The sequence below is a fragment of the Cantharellus anzutake genome, assembly GCF_015039405.1.
Source record: "Cantharellus anzutake strain C23 chromosome Unknown EI90scaffold_9, whole genome shotgun sequence".
NCBI lineage: Eukaryota > Fungi > Basidiomycota > Agaricomycetes > Cantharellales > Hydnaceae > Cantharellus > Cantharellus anzutake.
In genome coordinates this window covers 1,027,834-1,051,229 of record NW_024066959.1, presented here as the reverse complement: position 1 = coordinate 1,051,229, position 23,396 = coordinate 1,027,834, and the positions used below count along the sequence as shown (strand labels likewise).

Genomic DNA, 23,396 nt, shown 5'->3' with positions numbered 1-23,396 from the left:
TCAATGCGAATTCTACCATGGGCATATGCACGGCCCAATCTCGCTGATTGGGTCAGACGAATGACCGAAGGATCTGGACCACCGTCTGGATCGCTCGTTCTGCTTGGCCATCCCCTTGAGGATGGAATGCGGTAGTTAACTTGAGTTTAACACCCATTAGTCGGTGTAACTCAGTCCAAAATTGAGACGTAAACTTCGTGTCGCAGTCTGACACGATGGATGTTGGCATGCGTGCAAGTGCACACATGTTGCAGGAACAGATGCACCAGCTCAATAGTCTTGACCTGGGTCGTCACAGGCACTAGGTGAACCTGGCACGTTAGACGGCACAGAACTACCCAAAGGTAGTTATAACTCAGGCTCATCGGGAATGGTCCGATGAAATCCATGGCGATTGACTCCCAAGGTTTCTCAGGGACTGGGAGCTGGTGAAGCAGTCCCGGATATCTGAGTTTGCTTTTCTTGGTCGTCTGGCATGTCCCGCAGGACATGCAGAATTTCTCGATGTCTTTTGGCATCGAAGACCACCAGTAGTGTTTGCATGTGTACTCGAGCATCTTCTTGACACCGAGGTGACCAAGGATTCGGTGTGCATGCTCGATTGCGATGCCTGTAATCCTCTCCCCTTTATGAATAGATTCAGGGAGGACAAGTCGTGGTTCGCCTGAATCATTCAGACGAAAAATTAGGCCATCGACGATTGAGAACTTAGGGAAATCCTCAGGTTTTGCGAGGATCCCTTTCCAAGCAGTGTGCTTGGAGTAGCTGTCTTTCACACTCGCGATGAAAGCCTTGTCCTCTACATGAGGATGTAGTTCTGCCAATGGTGGCAGTACATCTTCAAGGGAAAGCTCCCTCCTCCCTTGACGATCATCAGGGGGATCGAGCTCGGATGCCTCGAGATCTCGTGGCTCCTGAGCATCTCCGATAGAGTGAGACGCACCCAGGCATACGCACTGCAGTTTTAACCTGTGCAGGTGTAATAATTCTTGTGCTTCTTCAGCACGCACCTGTCAGGGGACATGCATGCTTGCGCAAGATGCTCCGATAACCTAGTTGTGATCAAAGCTGGGGAAAGGGATGTCCCCATCTTAGGGTCAGCTATATACATGTAGAGTCCGGCAATAAGGAAACCAAATGGATTGCCGATAGAATCACGTGATCATAGAATGTTCCAGAACAATGCCGGAGATGATCCGGGTCACCGGGGCTTAGGTAAGCGGAGTAGACGGGAATTACCGGCATACTTCCCACGCGCATATGTGCAGCCGGCATAGGGTCCAGGGTCATTGCTGATCCCTGACAGTGCCAAGGGCAGGTCGTCGCCCTCTTTATCAATCCGTATATCTGCGGATACGTAATCATCGTAGTGGACATCCTCGTCTGATGAGGATTCATAGTATCGTGACAGGGCATCAGCCACTTTGTTTGTGTGGCCCTGTACATACATGATGTCACAATTGAAACCGTGAAAGAAATTTTGCCAACGAATGTGATGCAGCGCAGTGTGATTCTTCTCTTTGAAGTAAGTAAGCGCCTTGTGGTCAGTGACCACAGTGAATTTTCGCCCACCAGTCAGCTCGTCGAGCCATTTGGTGAGCGCTTCCAGAACGCCTAGAGCTTCCAGCTCATAGGCGAAATACGCCCATTGAGTGGGGTGAATTTCTTCGACATAAATGCAGCAGGGTTAGAGGTTTGCCATTCCTCACCCTGTGCGAGCACAGCCCCAACGCCAGTGGGGCAGGTGTTGGTGATCACCCAGACATGGTACTTGTCTCGGTCTTCTGAAGCAATTGAGTCTGGTATATCCCAGATTATGGGCTTTAGAATTGGCGTTTTGCACGTGATTACTTTGATTTGCACGAAACATTTCTCGTGTAGGGTGCTCCAGTGGAATGGCATATGGCTGGTACATATGGATTGCAACGGTCCAGTGTATGCACTGACGTTGGGCAGGAATTTTGCTAGGTACTCAATGAGACCTAGGAATCGAAGAACCTCGGTGTGGTTCTCTGGCGTCCACCAATTCCTTATTTTGTCTAGTTTGTCGGAATCTGCGTGGATTCCGTTTGAGTCCACTTTACACCCCAGTATGTCGAGTACGGGGTGAATGGCTCAAATTTTCTTGGGCTCACATAGAGCTTCTCGTCCTTTAGACGAGTATATATCCACAAGAATTTCTCGTTGTGTTGCTTCACTGTTGTAGTTCCAGTGAAGATGTCGTCTAACCATACATGGACGGCTCAACCAATTTGGTCCCTTAGGATCCAAGTCAAAACGCACTGGAACGTGGAAGGGCCGTTACAGTCCCCTTGTTGCAGCACATTCGATATGAAAGTACCGTACGGGGTACTCATCCCTGTGTATTGTACGCAGTCTAGTTCGATATGAATCTGTTCGTACATGTCTGTCATATCGATTTTTGATCGATAAGTTACCTGAGCCATACTATCCATGATGAAATGCATGTCAGGCATGGGTGTGACATTGAGAATAGAGTTCACGTTGCGATTTCTCACATCGATTACAGTCCGTAAAGAACCGTCCTTCTTTGCAAGACAAAGAAGTGGAGCAGCCGTTGCGACTGCCTTTCGTTCCCACCACTTGGCTCGCTCATAACGAGCGATCTTTTCTTGAAGCTGTGGTTCGAGGGCTTGAGGGCACGTAGCCCTTCTTTCTATATATTTTTTATTCGGATCAATCAAGTTGATCTGGTGGTTAACCTCCCTGAATGGAGGTAGGACCTCAGGGGCTGGTGCCATGACGTCCTTGAAACGTTCATGCCACCAATTCCTGAGTGGCATGAATTCAGGGTCTGTCATTGGCAGCCCTTCTAAATGGGAACAGTCGGGAAGCCTGAGGTCCTTTGACCTTGGGCTTGGCCAGTGATTGGGCCACTGGGAGGTATCCGCATCTTTTTGAGCGGACATGGCAAGGACGCATGGCGAAGGGTTTTCAGCCTTCGCCGTATTGCGTCATGCCGTCTGTTTAGATGGCAGTTTGGATCTCGGTGCACGGGGAAGTTTGGGGCGACCGCGTGCAGCAGCCCCCATGGAGGTTTTACCCCGTTCCGTTAGGATATCAAACGTTTTGATGTCGCCCGTCTTTATGTGGATGGTGTGAGTTTCGAAATTGAGGGACGCTCTGTTGGCATTCAGCCAAGGAGCTCCGAGAATGGCATCGTAGCGGTCAATGTTGATGATGTCAAAATAGTGAGTAGTTGTAACCCCGTGAATGGTTATAGGAGTATTCGTGCTGTACATTATGCATGAATGACTGTTTTTGGTCCCCATCTGGAGAACCAAGGGGTTTGGCAACTCGAGCAGTGGAATGTGTACTGCTCGGACAAAATCAGGAGATAGGGCATCTGTTTCAGTGCCACTATCAAATAGGACAAAAGCGTTTACCCCGGTGATGTTAACCTCGCCGGTGAGCATCTGCCTTAAGTCAGCACTGCGGTTTTCAGGGTATTTACCCACCTCTCGCGAGATTCTAAACTTTGCGTCGAATATTGGCAGGATTTTCTTCAGAAGCTTGTTAGGCACTGAAGAACTCGCCACACTTTGTGTTGACGGTTTGTTGGATGAAGATTTTGGGACCGGTACTACACTGTCCCTTTTGTAGGATTTTACTGCGTCGTCGACAAGCTCAGCTACTATCTGCTCATCAGATGGCAGTTTGTCTGCTTGCTGAGCAGACGCTAATTTAATGGAGAAGTTTTCATCCGTGGGATCCACGAACGTCATAGCACCGACGAACATGTCAGCATCCACCTCTACGTACTCCTCCTCCGCCTCAGCGAGGAGGTTGGGGTCATACAGGTCATCCACGAGTTTATCGTCGAATGCCTCATCGTCGGCCATATAGTCCTGCACCTCTGCAGGATCTTCAACACCTTCAGGTTCTTCTACAGGCTCCGAGTCCTGTAGGTCTCGCTCGTCAGACTCGACCGCTATGTTGTACATGCGTGGTTTGGGCTTGTCGTGATTTGGGCAATCATGTTGATACCCTACTTTCCCGCATTTATAACAACGCGGTTTCCCATCCTTATCTAAGGATGGCATCGATTTCGTCGCTGTAGACGATGTCGACTTTTCTGTTTTTGGAGCCAGTGAATAGCTCGCATGGAAGGTCGAGCATTGTCCACTCTTCAGAGTTGACGTGTTTCCCCCAAATGTGTTTTTGTACACTTTCTTGGCAGACGAGGAATCAGCAGCCTTTTTGGGTGCTGCTGCAGCATTGGTATTATGTTTTTGTGTCGTTTTCGGCACGGTTGGTGCCTGCGAGTCGTTACAATACACAGAGATCGCCTTAATAGAATCGTACGCGTGGTCCAGGTGTCAGGGCTCGGTCCTCGATCAGGGACAGCCGACCTCAGGCTAGGTGTGTGCGGTGTTCAGGTGGTGGGCGCTAGACCCGGTCCTTAGCTCTCAAATCACTGAAGGACTAAGCGGGATGAGTGAGAAGAAGTATTCCCTGCTTGGCTACTATAAAAGAAGTGTACTGTACAGTTCATAACGTGACTCGGTAGAAGCGGCATGTTCCGCAACTCGGGTGTACATGGGTTAGGCGAGTTGCTCGCTTAACCACGTGATTTTCCAGGTCACATGCGGCTGAAGTTGTGAGAGTATGTAGGAATGGAGGTCTGGAAGGTGGTTCTGGGTGTGTTGGGTGCCTGACAGCGGGTCAGGGCCGATCCTGACACCAGGTGGAGCACGGCGGTCCACAACTCGTCTTTCGTTGTGTAGTCCACGGAAATTTTGTGGCGCATAACCATCTCCCGATGCATTTCGCCAGGGATGGTGTTCAGGAAACGTTCATTGAACGTTGCCTGGTCAGGAGGCATGATCATCTCCTCAGCTGCACGATACAGCTGATTATAGAAGTGTTTGATTCCCTTCGTGGAATCATATGAAAGCGTTTTGAACGCTTTCGTGGATGCTACTGCTGCAGACTTCTTGATGAAGGTGCAGATAAGGATCTCCAGTAGATCCCAGAATGGGGGAGTTACCCCGTTCTGCACTCCAATGCGTATATAGTGCATTAGGAGGTCTTGCGCCTCGCCTTCAACAGCGGTTGTCAAAGTGTGGACATGAAACTCATTATAAGCTTCACCCTTCCACCCACATGACGACATATAGGCTAGCCAGGAGTGCAGCCAGTTGTGGAATATCTTTGAGTTATTTTCTCCAGACCATTTGATGGTCGGAGTTAGTCCCTGCATCTTTTTGAGCAGTTCTGGGCGTACATATGCAGGCAGTGGCTGCAGGATTCGAACCTCTACACTTCGGCATGCAGATTCAAGAAGCAGAGTCATGAACTCAGATGAATCAGGCACTACTCGTGCCACAGGTGCTGCATATGAACACATGGTTGAGTCAAACAAACTGGGTCGTACAGACGAGCAGTTTGGAAAGTTGGATGAAGGCTCCCATTTTACTTCGGTGCCAAATGGGTCAAGAAATGGTGGGTTGGGCCAGGACGAGCCACCCTTGCCACCATCCTCGTCATCACCATCCCCACTCAGATGGTGGGCCTTCTTCCTGAGTTAGACCTGACTTGGTCTACACGCCTCTTGCTCCCTTCTGGAGCTGCAGGCGGTTGTGAGAAATGGTGGTAATTATCCAGCACCCGTCTGAGTGCTGTGCCGGAGGACAGTCTATCGGGGTTTTCACCGTTTGCCCCATGACCCACGTTGTATACAAATGCCACGTCTGTATCCAGACGGGCTGTCAGAGACGCGGATTTTGTCAGAGACTGGATTATTGTCAGAGTCGGAGATTGTGGCAGAGGTCTGTTGGAGCGCGCACATGCGGATATGCGGGCGGAAATATGCGGCGCGTCCGGAAGCGCTGTTCAAGGTTAGCAGAGTGGGATCGCGGCCTCAGCGACTCAGGTGGAGCGCTGTGCCCTGAGCTTGACGTTTGGGGGAGATCCCGTATTTACGGATTGACACTCACAGTGGACTTCAAACAAGACTTGCGGGCAGAGCAGACCTGTAGGAGGAGTGCGGACTCTGCAAGCACGGACTCAGAGGGGGGGAAGCCCCCTTTGCAGAAGGAGAGACTCAGACCAGACAGGGGGGGGTACTCTAGTTGATTTCAGACTGAGGTCCCCAAAAGTATTTACAAGGTATATAAATAGGCAAGAGGGAATATAGAAAGGCCGGTCAGTCCGGTGTGGAGATAAGCGGGGATTGTCAAACTAAATAAGGACAAGAGCCCAGGAACTGGAAATGAGGAACAGATCAATAAACAATAAGTGGCAAGGGTTATTGATGAATAACTGAATGAGATCAATAACCTAGTGCCAATAAAGAGGGGATCAAATGCCGATATTGGCAGGGAAGCAAACAATAAATGGCACTCGGCAAGGAATGAATGATAAGCTGCCAAGTGACAAATGGCCAGAGGAAGAGCAGAGGTCAGTGTGTGGCGCCGATACAAGTCCGCAAATAAGCGGGGTCGGTGTGGTGCCGACACAAGTCCGCGAACAGAGGTTGATCTGCCAGCACTGTCACACAAGGACAGCATGAAGGCCAACAGAGGTACAGAGGGGAGTGGGAGTGTTGACCTGACCAGAGGTGTCAAGGGCAACCAGAAGTGGCCAGAAGGTGCAGAGATGGGCAGAGGGTGGGAGTGGGCAGAGGGTGCAGAGTGGGCAGAGGGTGCAGAGTGGGCAGAGGGTGCGGAATGCACGGAAGTGGGGCATGGCTGTGACCACATAGTGGGAAGCGATGAGTGTGGTTCAGGTGGAGACAAGGCAGGCATGACTGAATGCCGGGAGCACCAAGGGCTCAGGAACTGGAGGTAAGGTCAGAATACCGGCAGGGTCTAGGTTCTGATTATTGGCCAAGTCTCATGCAGTAAGGCAGGGGGCCAGACATGGGGTTGGGGGCTGGTTAGGATGGGTTTTGGGTCGGCGGATTCGCCTATCGGCATTGATTCGCCGCTGACGGAGCCCGGGATTTGTCGGTCGTGACACGGGCGTTAAAGTCGAAAGTGGATTCGCTGAGACTACGCTCAGCAAATATTGGTCTGACCTTGGTGGGCTGCCCGCCAATGTCATCTACACGATCCTGAATGTAGATCGGGCATTTTTTCCGTGTGTAATAGTCGTACGGAACACTGGTGACTTCCACATCACCGACTTCCTCCTGTATCGTCTCCACAGTGGCCTTCATTGGCACTGCTTTCTTTCTCCCATGGTTGGGAGGGAAATTATGCGTTTGAGTAGCGTCAACGCATGGTATTTTCACCCCACCATTTGTGGGTTGCGACGACAGAATGAACAGCACAGGCACGAAGCCTGGCCTGAAATGGGATGGAGAAGTTCCACTCTCCCCTGCAGTCGACAATCCAGCCAGTTGTCCTGGGTCGATCTCCCTACCTTTCCCCTTTGCGTCAGTGGTTACTGGTGCTGTCGACGGGGTAGGTGGCTTAGTTCCACTAAAGATGGGAACAAATCGTCCATCAGATTCTTGTACCTCGACGGACGGGCGTGAACTTGTCGCCTCTGTGGCGATGGCAGTGACAGTGGGGATCCCTTCAGGTATGGGGACCCCAATGATTGGTTGACCCGTTTGATTAACGGGGACTACAGGGACCTCCTGGGGCGCTTGCACCTCCACAGCAGGTTTAATGATTGGTTGACCTGTTTGATTAACAGGGACTACAGGGACCTCTTGGGGTGCCTGTGCCTCAACAGCGGGTTTTTTCGTCTGCTCAGAGATGACAATAGGGTCCCCACCCATTGCTGGGTTCACAGGAGGGTTGCAGGTGGGTTATCCACCATTGCTGCAGGTGGCTTTGGCTCGTTGCGTCAAGAGAGCGTGAGGAGAATTTCGTTTAATTTCTCATTAAGTCTTTCCTCCACCTTAATGATGTTGCGATCTAGAGGAGCGATGTTATCGCTATTCCCAGAGATTTGGGTATTCATGTTATGGACATCGCCCCTCAAGTTGGCAATGTCGTCGTCGACTTGGTTGACGCGATTTCTTAGTACTCGCGTTGTTTCAGACGTGAGAGAGTGTGTTACGGATACGGAGTCTCCAACGACCATATCTGTCGCATGGTCAAAGACTTCCCCTCTCTATTGTTCCTCCCCTCTTTCTCCCTTCCATCCTCTATCCCGATACCCTATCCTCCTTACCCGTTCTACCCCTTTCCCCCCCTCATGCAAAGCTTTCCCCATTGGGGTTTTGGTGCTGGCCGAGGTTATTTGTGTTTTGCGGGATTTCCCGCACCTTACCATTTGTAGATAGTCACGCGTCTTGTACGGAAACCGCCGAAGGTGGTTCCGCTAACTAACAACTGCTCTACAACTGTCTCATGTATCGTCTTCTGTAACAACCCACCCTGTGACTCAACTGAACCCGTGTGACTGTACAACTCTCAATATGTCTTATAAGTCTGGTTATATCGAGTCCTCTAATGGCCCTCACCGTGAGAACTCGAGGTCGAGAGTCTTGACTCTCGACATGTGTATCGTCCTATTGAATCTGTACCCTATGGGTCCTCGTCACTCCGCTCTCCCCCCAGTACTCGACATATGACGTCACATCACGATCATGGAGATCATGAATACTTTGAGGCCCACTTTCCCGTGATGCCGGCACGTTCGCTACGTGAACGCCAAGTCGCTGCCCATCCACCATCTGTTCCCTCCTTCGTCAGTCATCATGTTTCCCCGCCAACAGTACGTTCCCTTTGGGAACGCCAAGTCACCGAAGGCCCTACTAGTCAGTCCTCATTGCACGCTTATGACATCAACCCGCTACCGGTACGTTCGCACTGCGAATGCCAAGTACCCGATGGCATCTATACGAAGTTCTCACCCATCTCACAAGTCGCAACCTCGCACACGGTACGCTCCATTGAGGAGCGCCAAGTACCCGTGGCTGACCCGTCTGTCCTGGCATCTCCAACTACCTACCATCAATCCCTTAATAGCTCACTACATCACCAATCGCGATCGATGGGAATTCGATCGTCCACTCCCAGGCAAGACTGGGATCACTCATCGATTACATATCCCGTTATGGTACAGACCAGATATGACCTTCGTCATCCCACTATAAGAACGGATCGAGGAATGGGGAATTTCCCCCATCCCTGTAACAGAGTGGGTTGGGGATGGAGGACGCGACGTGCACATTGGGACGTATGCTGCGAGAGTCTCAGCTGTGAGGGCTTCAGACATTGTGACTTGGTCAACGTCTCTCATGTAGGTGAGATGCGTCCCTGGGCCCTTGCAGGCCCAGATCACCACCATCACTTGAGGTGGTGTCGTCTTCCACCCTATGGCCAGTGGAGGGGCTGGCTGTGTTGGTGGGAGCGTTGGATGTACTCCTGGTGTTGTATCTCCACGACATCCAGAAGATGTGTCGAGTCGTTCAACAAGTTTGCATTGTTGTGGGGACAACTCCGTGTACCGCAAAAAGTCGGATTCTGCGGAATTTGGTCACCAACACGCAGTACATATCCGCTGATGCTCCCGATACTCATTCTATCGCTATCCAACACTCCATACACTCACTCCATATTTTTCCTTATTTTCCCCATCATTCCTGACAACCCCAAGCAAAATTCCCATGCCCAACCATGCCGCCAATTTCACCCCCTCTCCAGACCTCCATACCCACACAAACAACCCAGCCGTTTTTCCACCCGATAGTGATGCTCCACCTTCCTCCTTTACCCCCGGAGCACTTCCCAGAATGGCAACCCCATATTCGGATGGCTCAGCATGGTGTATAGCCTCACATGGTCTTGACAGCACCTGTCAATGGCCACATCTCAAGAAGTACTGCACCAAATGGGACGAATAGGGGCTCGTTGGAAAGCTGGAGACGAGGAGGTTGCTGACGGAGGATAGGCGGGCGCTGTTGCGGAGGTAATTTTCACAATTCCCATTTCGGACTCGTTGTCACATTTTCCCCATTCATTCATATTTCTTTTATTGTTTCTTTGTTCCCAATTGGCACTAAATATTGACCCATTTGACCACCTTCATCCCCGTGAGAACCAATTCAATCGTGGGGTATGCATGTCCCCAAAATGGGCTCTCGGCCAAAGCCGGGCCAGCCGTTTCATTCACAAACCGTGAACGTTGTTGTAGGTAAGGCACATCGATCGACGTCCTCAACATCAGGATAACCGTACGTTGCACTACAGACCTGTCCTCTATTCCTTGGGTGTTCTACTTCCTATTTATTTCCATAAGTGGCATATTCGGTAAGCTCGAAATCTGTCATTGGCATCATTCCCAGCCCTGCACCTAACAGAATGCACTATGTTCGCCTCCAATCTCGTTATAGATATCATTAAAAAGGACCACTCTTTGTATTTAACTGAAATCCACTGGAGGCGCTTAGCATGTTGCTAGTGCACCACGGTTAACGACAGGGATCCCCCCAATCAACCCAGCCCTCTGAGTACACCATCTACATAGAGTAACGGTTTCTCCAGGCTGTTCTGTATATTCTGCGTGAGGATTTGGGGCTTGTCCATGGAGACACCTGCAGAGGGCTGGAGGTTGCACCTAGCACCGCTGGTACTCGCAGTTGTTTGGTTCGTCTGGGCCACCTGCCGCAAAAACCGATCCCCCACTCCGATTCCATGCCATACATCGACAGCTATACACCTTCCTAGGCCCCCATCAAAATCTTTTACCCAAACGGTCGCACCGACATGCAATTCCCCTCCCTGCTTGCTTGCACACCGACCCTCAGATCTCGCTGTTTGCGCTCATACACCCTAAAACACTCTGTGTGTCATCTTTTGTTATTGAACGGGTGCAAAAGATCTCAGCAAGCAGAACCATTGGGTGTTCACCACGATCCTCTACACCCTCATATTACGCGCTATCCCTTGTCCAATCCGTATCAGTGGGACCATATTCATATTCGCTGTCTGCTGTCCAGTCGTATCATACACACACCTTCCTAGGCCCCCATCAGAACATCTTACCCAAATGGTGTATTGCATTACGCACCGACACGCGATTCCCCTCCCTGCTTGCTTGTGCACTGACCCTCAGATCTCGCTGTCTGTGCTCATACATCCCTAAAATGGCAACAAACGCTCTGTGCATCATCTTCTGTCATCAAACGGGCATCAAACAGGTGCAAAAGATCTCAGAATTGTTGAGTATCCACCACGATCCTCTACACCACGCACTATCCTCTTGTCCAATCCGTATCAGTGGGACCATATTCATATTCGCTATCCACTGTCCAGCAATCACGCACCCCTGGTACTCACAGTTGTTTGGTTCGTCTGGGCCACCCGCTGCAAAAGCCGATCCCCCACTCCGATTTTGTGTCATACATACACCTTCCTGGCCCCCATCAAATCATCTTACCCAAACGGTGTATTGCATTACGCACCGACACACAATTCCCCTCCCTGCATGCTTGTGCACTGACCCTCAGATCTCGCCGTCTGCGCTCATACATCCCTAAAACGGCGACAAACGCTGTGTGCGTCGTCTTTTGTCATCGAACAGGTGCAAAAGATCTCAGAATTGTTGGGTGTTCGCCACGATCCTCTACACTCTCGTATCGCGCACTATCCTCTTGTCCAATCCGTATCAGTGGGACCGTATTCATATCCACTGTCCAGCAACCACGCACCCCTCAATCAGCGCTAAAGCGACGTCAGAAACGGTACAGTTGGGCTGGGACTTCAACCCGACGTGTGCCCTCGCCACTGCCTGCCGCTGAATATCCAATACCCAAAGACCTTTATAAGACCAGTGCCCGTGCTATACATATATTCCTCAGTGCCGAGCGAGCACCAGTAATTGCCCTTCTTCGCCGCAAATCGCCCCGTTTGGTGTCCGTTCCTATTGGTATGTACTACAGCTACACACATGAATATGCAGCTGAGTGCATGTCTCTCTTACAGGTCGGCTACCGGCGTAACTCAGCCGATATACCCACACTTGTTGGGGGAGACCTATCCCGTTCTGCTCCTTTGACCCGAACCCATTAGTTTCTTTAGCAGCTACTCCCATGCCAAGGCATAAGCCTGTAATTCCACCCCTTACTACTTCGCCTGTGAAAAAATATCAGCCATATAATTTAAAAAGACCTAAAAAATATGCTGATTTCCTTGGCCCCCAATCCGCACCTGAATCCGAACCCTCAATGTCAAAAAAGAAAGGACATAAGCATGTCCCAGCCGCTGAAGTCCCTATTTCCCAGCCGTCACGATGCATTGAGATAGCAAACGCCAGCGGCACCATGATGACACAACGCTGGGGGCCTGGCATTGAGCCTACACATTGGTGGCAGGTGCCAAATCGCCACGATCACGTAGGAAATGCAATGTCAGCGGATGCCAGCAATGTTTCGACTCCCCCTTCAACGCCAGCTCTAAAAAAGGAATCACCAATATGGGAAGCATCCCCTCAGGGTTGGCTGGAAAATATCGCAGAGCCCACTCCTTCGGGCCCAGACACTGCTCTGTCCCCTACACTGTTGCGGTCAGCTTCCCGAAAATGGGCCAAGAGAGCATTACGAAATCTGCAAAAGCAAGTTGCATGGCTCCATTGGCGCCACGATGTAATACACAAAGTGGTGGAAATCTATCTAGGTCTAGAGGCAAAGAAGGCAGGACGTGTGCCCCTTGCCGCCCCCAGCGAGACGTTGTATGATAGAAACGGAAAACTGCAAACACCAGCAGCATCGCTGTGCTCCCACTGCAATACATCTTTCCAGTTTCATTCACTCATGACGATCGCATTCTCAGGTACGTTTGCGTTCTGACCTCCCTTAGCAGTGTCCCAATGACCCCGAGCCAGGTGCCACGTGGCAGACGTTCAAATATTGCAAATGTCCGTCCAATACTCTCCCGCTTAGCATCATCCAGTCTGGCTACTTTCCAGGGTCACCTGTAACACCCCAAGTTGCCTTTCATTTCGATGTCCTTTCGCTGTATTCAGCTTTGCATGTGGACTCATACACCCCGATTGCCTCCTTTCATGCCGCTTTGTTTGCCATGTTACAAGAGAACGGTTACGAATTCACCCACAACATAAGATCTATTTGTTGCATGTCGGGAATTGGCACCTTCATGATCCAGCGCACATATAGGACCCCTTTCTGCAGTCGTTTAGTGAGGCGATAACATGGTTTCAAGCCCTACGTGACTCGGTAGAGGTTGAAACGGAGAGAGAGTTTCTCCTACCCACATCCCCTGCGGCACCCGATGCACCGCTATGTCGTTCCGCGCTGGTCGAGTCCACTGCGTTTACCCATGTCGCTCCTGCCCACAATGGCGATCCATCGGTCACTGCATCCCATGGTGTGATGACTGTTAACCACGGCATCCCAACCTCCATAGGGACATCACCGGACCTTCCATTGATGGTCCATGAGTGAACAAAGCTGATTCGCAACCTGTCTGACAGCAGTGCAAGTCCATACCTCTGCACGAGATGCCCGCAATGTTTTGGAGGCTTGATGTGGGGCAATTCAGCCAACGGGTTAGTCCTCTCATACATATGCTTCGGGAACAGGTATACTAAGCGATTCCCTAGATATCCTGATGTCATCGTCGCCATGGATGGTAATATGCAACATAAGCAATACATGTTTGTTGGAGGAGAGATGATTCTTCCCTGGAATGAAACTTGCACATTCCTCACCGATGCCGAAATCGAGGAAGCTGCCCGCCATATCTCTGATGCACGAGCTGCATCTAGAGGCTGTTCAGAAGTATCTCGTCCCTCATCCCTTGTACCAGATGGTGCTATTGATGAATGCGAAGAATCACACAGAGCCATGAAACATGGAAAGCAGTCAGCCTCAAAAATGGATACCTTCCGTTTGAAGGGCCTGATGGAAACCGTATGCCGTCATGACATCCCCCTTTTCCTCTGCGATGTACGCACTCCGGGTGAACAGCAGCACTTTCGATTGCCATGCTCCTTGCACTTAGCTGCCAACTACCCTCAAATGCCACTATTGGATTAATGTATGATGTTGGGTGTGTTCTTGATCGATTGATCGCCAAGGTATGGCCTCGCATGGTCTGCAACTACAACCTCTGATATTTGAACAAAGTACAATCTTATCCCCGAAATTGCTCCTAGATTGAGCATCGCCATTTCAGTCTTCCATGCCTATGCACATCAATTCTGTTGTCAAATCACATTTCACCCCTGGAAACGAAATGGGTTCGGAAAGTCAAATGGGGAAGGAAATGAGCGATTATGGTCCTTGATTGTTGATACAATTGTGCCTGAACGCATAATGAGTGTGAGTCCCAACACTGTTCGGTCGACAACCCTCTCTTATGCAATGTTGTCCCAAAACTATAGCCGGCAAAACGAATCACAACTATCAACAACAAAATCAAGATGATCGTGTGCTGTGGCCGAGACCGCCTTGCTTCATTGGCTAGGTCCAAATTGGCTGCCATTGTTCGTGAGGAGGCGCTTCTAACCGACCTCCTGCAAGATTTGAAGAGTAAGAGGGGATTCACAACTCCTTTCCTTCAATCCCAGTGGGAAGAGCAAAAGTCTTTGCAGCTCTCCGTTCGAGCCTGTATGCCCATTCCCGATCTCATGTTCGGCATTGACTTATGCTGTTATGCCCTAGACAATGATCAAGCCGGAATGAAAAAGTTCGCCAAACTTTTGGAAGCTGAACGATCAGCCCAGGCACATTCGGACGCATTGGATGCCGTAAAGAAGGAGCTGGACCGAATCAGCTTGGCATGAACACTGTCCCATAGTCCTATCGACCTCACAGAGCATTTCCAAGCCGCTCAGCGTGTACGATCGTTGCATGATAAATCTCAAGAATGCCTACGCGATCTGACAGCTCAAATTGGCCTGTCCGATTTGAAACTTCCGCAAAATCCGTCTAGCACAGAAAGGGACTACATGGAGAAGTGCATTCTGGCCCGATTCCACAAACATGCCATCCTTATCTGCTTAGCCAAGTACCAGGACAAGATTAACCCTATTTGGAGCTCACAACGGCGTGGAGGACGGCTGGTTACAAAAGTCGGTAAGCATACCCCATTTGAGGTGAATTCTGATGTGCTCGAAAATTCATCCGGTACTTTGAGGATATTCGAAAATGGTCTCAGTGTTCAATAGCGCAAATGACCGTGCCCATATTATTTCCGCCCATGTTGTGCAATATAATGAGCTTGTCGACTGCCTCGAGTGTTCTGTTAGGCCATCCTGGCTCCCAGACTCTTTGAAACACGCCAAAATGAATGTCAAGGAGCTGCTTAACATGGATCCCAGTGATGAACAGTGGACAAAGATGTGGGAGAGCCTGTGGGATTCCAACTGGAACTTGGATGAGAAACCACCAGCTTTTATCGTCGACCAACAGGTTCGCCATGGCATAGTAGCGGTGCTATCACTCGCTCGTATTGAGGAGGAAAAGCTTAGGCTCGCTCGAGAGGAACTTAACGCGTGCACCTGGATTGTCCAATCAGTAGACTTGTTGATTCAGATCACAGACGATATTCATCGTATGTCCTACAAATTCCACATTACCAATGCGCTGATTTGTCCTCAATCCCAGCCCTGTTTAAATATCGATGGCAACTCCGCCTAAAGTCGTTACTCAAATGCCGTGATACGATCGTGAACGGACTGTTTCCTCATGTCAATCTATGGCATGCATTGCCGCACTATCTGCTAGCAAACCTAGAATGTCCAGACTCCCAAGCTGCACCGAGTACCGTGGAGTATTCTTCTTTCTGCCTTCCCCCCCTGGTTCTGCCACTCTGGCCTCAGGAACCAACGGCATAGACCCCAAAGATGATTCTCAAGTTAGAAATGAGCTAAGCGCACTCAATGGACTTATCAGGATGAGCCCAGAGCTGGGTGTAGCTGATGATGATGAGCATGTTGAGCCCTACCTGTCTACTGACAGTGGCAGTGGCCCAGGCGATACTCTCGGCCCTGAGATGCTGGTAAACCTTCCAGATAGCGAACCTGAGACATGGCCAGATGAGACAATGGACCCCACAGACAATGTCGAAACACATGCTGAGCCTCTTACCGACTTGGTCCCTCCTAGTGGGTTTGGAGATGTGGATAGTCCCAGCTGTGATGAGGATATTGAGGAGAGGTTCTGGAATGAGAACCCTCGTCCCCAAAGCCTTCCTCCAATTAGAACAATCTTTGATGCCATCCACTCACCCACCCAGTCTACCCAACAACAAAAGCCAACAAAAATCTGGAAGGAAATAACGGAGTTGCATTTACCTCAAGAGACTGAAAAAGTAAGAATGTTTCCAAGTTCCCCTGTAACTGATGCCACTGATGTCTCATTAGATAGTGAATGACAGCAAGACCAGAGACAAAGCAAGATATTACAAACATATTGCGATCTTCCCTGATGCACTACCAACAGTCAATCGCCGGCGGCTGATACATGGAGCAATAATCGATGCCTATGTTGAGATGCTGAAAGACCTTACAGACGAAAAGCTGCAGGACATACTCAAGACCACTCGTCCCCGTGTGATTATGTTTCCTACCCAGTGTGAAGGAATGAGACATTGTATGGCAGTTCGCCTGTTGGATGTATGTGGGAATACACCGATGGAATCTGTACTGACCAATATTTTAGCGAGCGACAAAGAAGGTCCGAACCGATCTTTTTGATGCAACCAGTTGGACGATTCCGTGTTACTCAAGGAGGCATGGTCACTGGCTGCTCGGTGTTGTCAACTTCGAACAATGAGAGCTGCGCTATCTTGACAGCATACCTCTACAACAAAGTGCCCATATCAATCGCCACGGTCCACAGTGGGTGTTTACAGTGTGTTTCCTAATTCTAGCCCACATTCCAGTCTTAATGTTACTGCTTTCTTCAGATACTTCGAGGCCTAGTTAATGCCATCTGGTTGTTCATTCACCCTGATGATGAGCATGGATACAACTGGTCCAATTGGTCCACCAGAGTAATCACTGTATGTTATGGAAATGGAGATTCCTATGGACCATGCACACAGGTAAGACAATTCCTTCCCTTCACTTTGTTCTTCGCCAAACCCCATGCCAAGCTTTCCCACTGGGTTTTGGTGCTGGCTGGGGGATTTGTTGATTTCCAAGGGACTTCCCTTGGCCATTACAACCTTTGTATTAGAGAGACACAAGTCATATGACATGTATGGCAAATGCCGAGATGTTTTCTGATTATCAAATACATAACCCACAAACCTTGTACTGCGATTGTAACATCCTCACCATTGTGTCACCACTGTAAACTCAACCTGTAACCCTGGAACCATGTCCACCTCCCTATTCCTCCTCTCTATGACAAAACCGCAACGAGGAGGGCATTCCCATGCCCAACCTCCTGCTGCCCGCTCCCACCAGTCCACCGGGTGGTCGAGTGGTTACTCCCATCCAACCAGAAGTTCCCTATCAGGAACTGTAGCCTATCCCACCTCCTCAGGAGAAGGATACGGTCCAGGCAGCTCCAGGATGCCTGGCCACGCACCTGCAGGTCCCACTTCCCACGGTCACCCACTACCGTGCACTGGTCCACCAGCCCGCTTTCCCCAACAACTCCCGTTACTGGTACGCTCCCATGAGCGCCAAGTCACCGATAGCCACCAACTGGGTGACTCCCTTTGGGAGTCCCAGTATCCCTCACTACCGTACACTCCATTGAGCGCCAAGTCACCGCTAGCCAAACACTCCCAGCACACCCGCTACCGGCACGCTCCCAGGAGCGCCAAGTCCCCGTTAGCAGACAGCCAGGTGGCTCCCTCAAGGAGCCCACATCATACTCGCTACCGGTGCGCTCCCAGGAGCGCCAAGTTACCGTTGGCCGGCACACAGGTTGTACTTCCATACACTCATCCTATTCTGCTCTCCCTCCGATGGTTACGCAGCCACCTCCATTAGTGGGCCGAACGGCTCAGGTTGGGTTCCCCGGAACCCATTCCTGTAACACTGTAGGTGTGCCATCTTGCTGTATGAACATCATATACATTACAAGTCCTAGATGGAACAGTGCCAATGGAACGGGTATGATTGTGGGGTTTGGACCATGGCTGACATTCAAGCTGTACACATCGGGCTCAATGCTGCACCGAAAGACACAAACATCGATGATTTTCAGGATAGGGTGAAACACCAAATCCTTTCTATTCCTCTGTTAACACCAAGCTGGCAGCCTACCTGGAGAACCCTAAATCCTGACCTTATTTGTGAACTGCGGTGCCGAACTGCTAAAGTGGCTGCAAACTTTCCCGTTGATTATGCCCAGCTTGGAATTGATCATACAGACGTTCCTTTAGTGTTAGATAATGAACAGGAAAAAATAGATTTAACTGACTAGCGGAGTTTATGTATGCCGGTGTTGAGCCTCTCCTAATAAGATACTTGATGCACCAGTCAAGAGTCAAGCATTCTAGGCCGATGCCAGGTAGCAGCAACCTGGAAACGATGACATGGGATGCCAGGAGGCTGTCATATCCCGGAATCCCGACCCCGCACACTCCCACCACATCACACCTTCCTAACAACTTCACCATCCCCTACACCATGCCTCCCCACTCTCCAAATCACCTTCCCTCCTGGCTGTCTCAGCTCCGGTCGGGTTGCGGCACACCGAACCTTGGCTACTCCCATCCCGGAACCTCGGTCCCGAGTCGGAACATTTGGAGACCCCAGATTTGCTCCGATATCCTGACGGACCTCCGACATCCCGTGACATGCCCTTAAACCATTCCCTCGCCCACTTCATTTATTGGAGTCACCCAACATCCTTCGGACACGCAACTCCGCTTTCGGAGCTAACCGTATCCTTCGGTGATCTCCTTCACGCTATCACTTATTAGTCATCTTCCATTCTTAGCACGACTACCTTCTTACTACCATTCAGTCGGCTAACCCCCCCTTCCCCATTTGTCTTCCCCATTCATTTTCCGGCCTCCAACTCCGCCCTCCTTGGCCCGACACCTCGGTTCCCCGTTTTAGATATCGTTCGGAACCTTTCGGTACCTCTCGGTATCATTCGGTACCTTTCGGTGTTTTCCCCGTTTTGTCATTTCGGGCTTTGACTAAAGTCCTCCCCATCCACTTTTATAAATACACGTAGATTAGAACCTGTAGTTCCTCAGTTCTAATCTCGACTAAAATGCCACCCCAAGTCCCTCTGAGTGATTCCTGTCTCTGTTCTACAAGACACCTCAGACATAAGAAATACAAGGACTAACAGAGACGTAACGGAGGCACAGCGCTCCCCCGAGTCGCTGAGGCCGCGTCCTTCTTAGAGCCTCTTGTACCATCCAGCAGAACCGGGCTCCCTGAGAAGCTTCGGTTCATTACCGGAGCCCTCGGATCCCCCTCTAGTTGAGCCCCCGCCTGCATTCGGACTCACGCATTCACCCCCCTCTTCCATAACCGACGGGTTTTTGACAGAGGCACTCTTAACCTCCTTGGCTTATGTTCTGTCATTTTGAAGAACTGTCAGTTGTAATCGGTATGAAAACAGCTCACGTTCCCAATTAAGCAGACATACATTCCAGTACTCCACAAGCACGTTGAGGCAGGCGAAGTGGAAGACAATCCATCCGAATCGTCTTTTGGTGACTTGAACTGCAGGAAGTGGTAGGCGAGTATAAATTTGGTGGTGCTACATGGTACTATGCTCGTTTAAGTGAAGTCATTCAGAAGGTTGCCTGTATTGGGAGACTTCTTGCCGCTCTCGTTCCTGCAACACTGCATGAAACGGACATGTGTACACCTGTAGGACATCGTCCCTTCCGGAGCTTTTGAGCGGTCCACATGCTCAAAATCCAGATCGGCCTGAAACCACACTTCATAACCATCCTCACTGCAAAACGCTCAAAATTTCGAATGGTGTGCCATCTGGTTTCATGAACAGTGAGCTGGGGTGTTCGACGTCTGCACAAGGTGCAGTGACATCCATCATATAAGCCCGTAACCTCTAGCTGGACCATTTCGCATCACCAAGCGCATAATGGGTGAACTTCCTACTTTGTAAACCCTGTCGCAGTGATCTCCCCGCATCTCCCATACATTTCGGCTTAACTTCTCTCTTTATGTTCATTATGCTAACTTACATCTCGTACCTTTTAGTTTTTCCTGTGTTTCCTCAGAGCGTGTTGTTCTTTTGTTGGCTTGCTTCTCTCCTACCTCACCTTTCACTGCATGATACAGTAAGTCATTCATTCTTGCCAATGGTGAAGACGCTATCTTCGGTGGGTTTCGGCAAGTTGGGCCCTGAATGAGTTTGTGCTGTGACCGCCCTTCCTTTTTGTCATCTACAAGTGGGTTCTTCTCTTTCTAACCTGGGCTTTCACATCTTCTGTATCGGCACTACCGCCCTCCCCTATCTCCTCTTGTTAGTTTTTCCTCTCCCCTACCGTTGTACGTCCAGGCCCATGCTCTGTCCGTTTGCACGCATGATGTATAATGGCTAAAACGTGTCAACATAATGTATTTTCAGCTCCCCCCAACAAACACCCGGAACCTGGGCAGTAACTTCTGGATAAGTAAACTAAACTAAGGCACCCGTTGAGATCTCTGTTCGAAGTCTCTGAACATCGTCCTCCAGCTCCATGCATCTCGATGTGAGCCATGCATACTTGTTGACATTGACACCGCAGTGGGGGCACTTCAGGTTCTCTCCGATGGCAGGCCAACGTTCCATAGCTGAGAATTCGTCATCCATTTCTAGCATGCCTGAATGCGCCATTCGCGGTACTGGATGTAGTGCTGGTTTGGCCTGCCTTAGTATTCCTTAGTATTCAGCCTTGCCTATTAGCGAGGCGTCTTACCGCTCAGGTTTGTGAGTTCCCATTGAATGAGTAGCGGATACCTTGGTTGCGGCATTCAGGGGTTCCGATACAAGCCTGATCTCTCTTATTCAACGTCATGTTAGCCTACAATCTATTTCTGACATTCACGATTGTCTCCTACGCTTTGAGTCTTCCACGACGATTGCGTTGTTTCAGTGTATTAGCTGCCCGGCGCTCATCAGCTGTTGTGTACAATCAGGGGCATCCGCGACCCCGTTTCTCCACAACACCAGCTGATACGGTGCTTCCGTCCTATAATACATTATATCAGCGGTTAAAGAGTCATCAGAAGAGGCAGGTAGCACCTCATGAGTATTCATGACAGCTTCAGAATTATTCATGACAGCTTCAGAATTATTATGACAACTTCACATGCCAATTGAAGTCATGAGCCTGCAAGATCAAACACCGTTTTCAACACTGTTTATCTTTTCGAATATGCATATCGCCTCTGAGCCCCGCCATTAAATATTAGTGCACATCTGTTCTATAATACACTATTAAAGAACCATCAGAAGAGGTGGGTGGCATCCCCCTTGATTGTCCATGACAATATTGTCACAATTAACTCAATAGAGGTCACGAGCCAGTGGTTTCGTTTGCCTGCTCCACCTCTCCCCATCTTGCTTCCTCACCTTGTGGCTCCACCACCATGGCCAGTGTCACATCTTTTCTCTCAGTCAGGTCCCAGATGTATAGCCGCATCGTCAAGTAAGTAACAACCTCACTTAATATATTCTACAGTTCCCATTCAAAACAGAGGAGCCGCAGCTTAGCGGTGTTTGGTGTTTCTGGAAAGCAGAGTGTTCTAGCGACTTGCTGCTATTACAGAGACATCAGATGCCCCCACCCACTCTAATCACTCAGGTCTTTACACACTGCTGTACCAGGGTGTGAGAGATCTTTCCACTGCGGTATCGCTTTGACTTTGTCAGGGCTCAGTCCTCGATCAGGGACAGCCCAACCTCAGGCCTAGGTGTGTGCGGTGTTCCGGGTGGCTGGGTGCTAGACCCTGTCCTCAGCTCCTCAAACTCACTGAAGGGACTAAGCGGGGATTGAGTTGTCATGTATTACAGAGGGTAACTACAACTTGCCTAAGTGGGGATTGAGTTGAGAAGAAGGGTAAGTCTCCCTATTCCCCGCTTGGCTACTATAAAAGGGAAGTGTACTGTACAGTTCATAATGTGACTCTGGGTAGAAGCTGAGCATGTTCCCGCGACTCGGAAAAGGTGTCACATGGGTTAAGGCGAGTTGCTCGCCTTGACCTACGTGATTTTTCCTGCGGGCTCACATGCAGGCTGAAGTTGTGAGAGATATGTAGGGATGGGGAGGTCAGGGAAGTGGGGGAAGTCTGGGAGGGTGGTTCTGGGGTGTGGTTGGGTGCCCTGACATGGGGTCAGGGGCCAATCCCTGACAGACTTCCCTTCGCTTGGCATCCCAGGGCAAAGCCCACCGGTAGGCCATGCCTGGCTTTCAACACGTCTCCAACTACTCAGGTCGTGCGGAGTGCTTACACGCTGCTGTACCAGGGTACGATAGATATCTCTGTGTTTGTCGCCTTTGCACCTTTTCGCCCAGCACCCTAGCTCGAAGCCCGATACCAGGCCACACCTGGCTTTACACACGGCTGATCTTCCAACTGCCATCTTACTCCCTTCCTCCACGAAGCCACTTTCCTCCAGCTTGCACTGCATTTGCATTCGCGAACATGAGTTCTGAAGCTGTTGTGACATCACCTATCCCTGTTCCCAATGCTGAGCGCGCTCACCAAGGCTGGAAAGTAAACCATCAGGGTGTATTCTATATTCATGCACTTGGGCCACCCACACAGGATGGCCCACTGCATCCCGGTCGCTTTCTTTCAGGTGTGGAACGAATTGCGAAGGTGGAGGAGGTGATTAGTCCTGTTGTGGATCATTCACTGGATGGAACGTTTCAGAGATGTAAACTGGATCCATCGTACTCGACGCATTACTACCATGCTGTGTTTGATGTATACGTCCTTCCATCCTTAATCCTCATTCCCCGACCGTGGCTTCAAAACGTGATTAATTCATGTATACAAAACGACTCCAAACTCCTTCCTCCAGAATATAACCAATTTCCCCATGGAGCGCGACGGTATTTGCGGTGTTTTGTTCATCCTATGCTGCCGCCTATACCATCGCCCGAGCCTATTCCCTTTGCATACCCTGACGGTAAAGCTGGCTGGACTGTAGGAAAGACTTTTGGAGAAGTCTTCCTCAAGAGGCTTGACCCATCCAAGTGGACGAAGTCTATGAGGAAGGTGACAATGGAAAATGACCAGGGTATTGTGGAATGCATCTGCGTGCAGCACTACATAGAGAATATCGATTATGCAGCATCAGGATCGCTCGGCATATTGCATGAGATGGCCTCAATATTCGACGATACCTGTTATCGCAACTGTTACAGGCCCGCCGGACCAACGTACCCTCCTGGGGCGGTTCAGTTCTTTTCTCTGTACACTTTGACACAGGATGGACATATCCTGCTGAGATTCCATGGTCATCCGTTCTGCCGCCTGGAGGATGATGATGGGGTTTCATCTGATCC

The 23,396-nt window shown here is 50.2% G+C and overlaps 3 protein-coding genes across 3 annotated transcripts; 2 read left to right on the top strand and 1 right to left on the bottom strand.

Moving 5' to 3' along the window:
* Positions 1 to 10,418: 10,418 nt before the first annotated feature.
* EI90DRAFT_3013744 (uncharacterized protein) lies at positions 10,419 to 11,458 on the bottom strand (the record flags this gene model as incomplete). Its single annotated transcript, XM_039056693.1, has 6 exons — positions 10,419 to 10,738; positions 10,942 to 10,945; positions 10,996 to 11,066; positions 11,181 to 11,225; positions 11,265 to 11,340; positions 11,390 to 11,458. The coding sequence occupies 6 exons, from the start codon at positions 11,456 to 11,458 to the stop codon at positions 10,419 to 10,421; spliced, it is 585 nt and encodes a 194-aa protein (XP_038920025.1).
* A 558-nt stretch (positions 11,459 to 12,016) lies between these two features.
* Positions 12,017 to 14,730, top strand: EI90DRAFT_3119000 (uncharacterized protein; the record flags this gene model as incomplete). Its single annotated transcript, XM_039063166.1, has 9 exons — positions 12,017 to 12,755; positions 12,808 to 13,060; positions 13,123 to 13,383; positions 13,546 to 13,723; positions 13,786 to 13,855; positions 13,913 to 14,022; positions 14,072 to 14,266; positions 14,329 to 14,554; positions 14,609 to 14,730. The coding sequence occupies 9 exons, from the start codon at positions 12,017 to 12,019 to the stop codon at positions 14,728 to 14,730; spliced, it is 2,154 nt and encodes a 717-aa protein (XP_038920024.1).
* A 502-nt stretch (positions 14,731 to 15,232) lies between these two features.
* On the top strand, positions 15,233 to 16,723 carry EI90DRAFT_3118999 (uncharacterized protein; the record flags this gene model as incomplete). The annotated part of the gene is made up of 5 exons (XM_039063165.1): positions 15,233 to 15,500; positions 15,554 to 15,709; positions 15,769 to 16,259; positions 16,312 to 16,563; positions 16,610 to 16,723. 5 exons carry the CDS (start codon positions 15,233 to 15,235, stop codon positions 16,721 to 16,723), a joined length of 1,281 nt encoding a protein of 426 aa, XP_038920023.1.
* Positions 16,724 to 23,396: the final 6,673 nt, after the last annotated feature.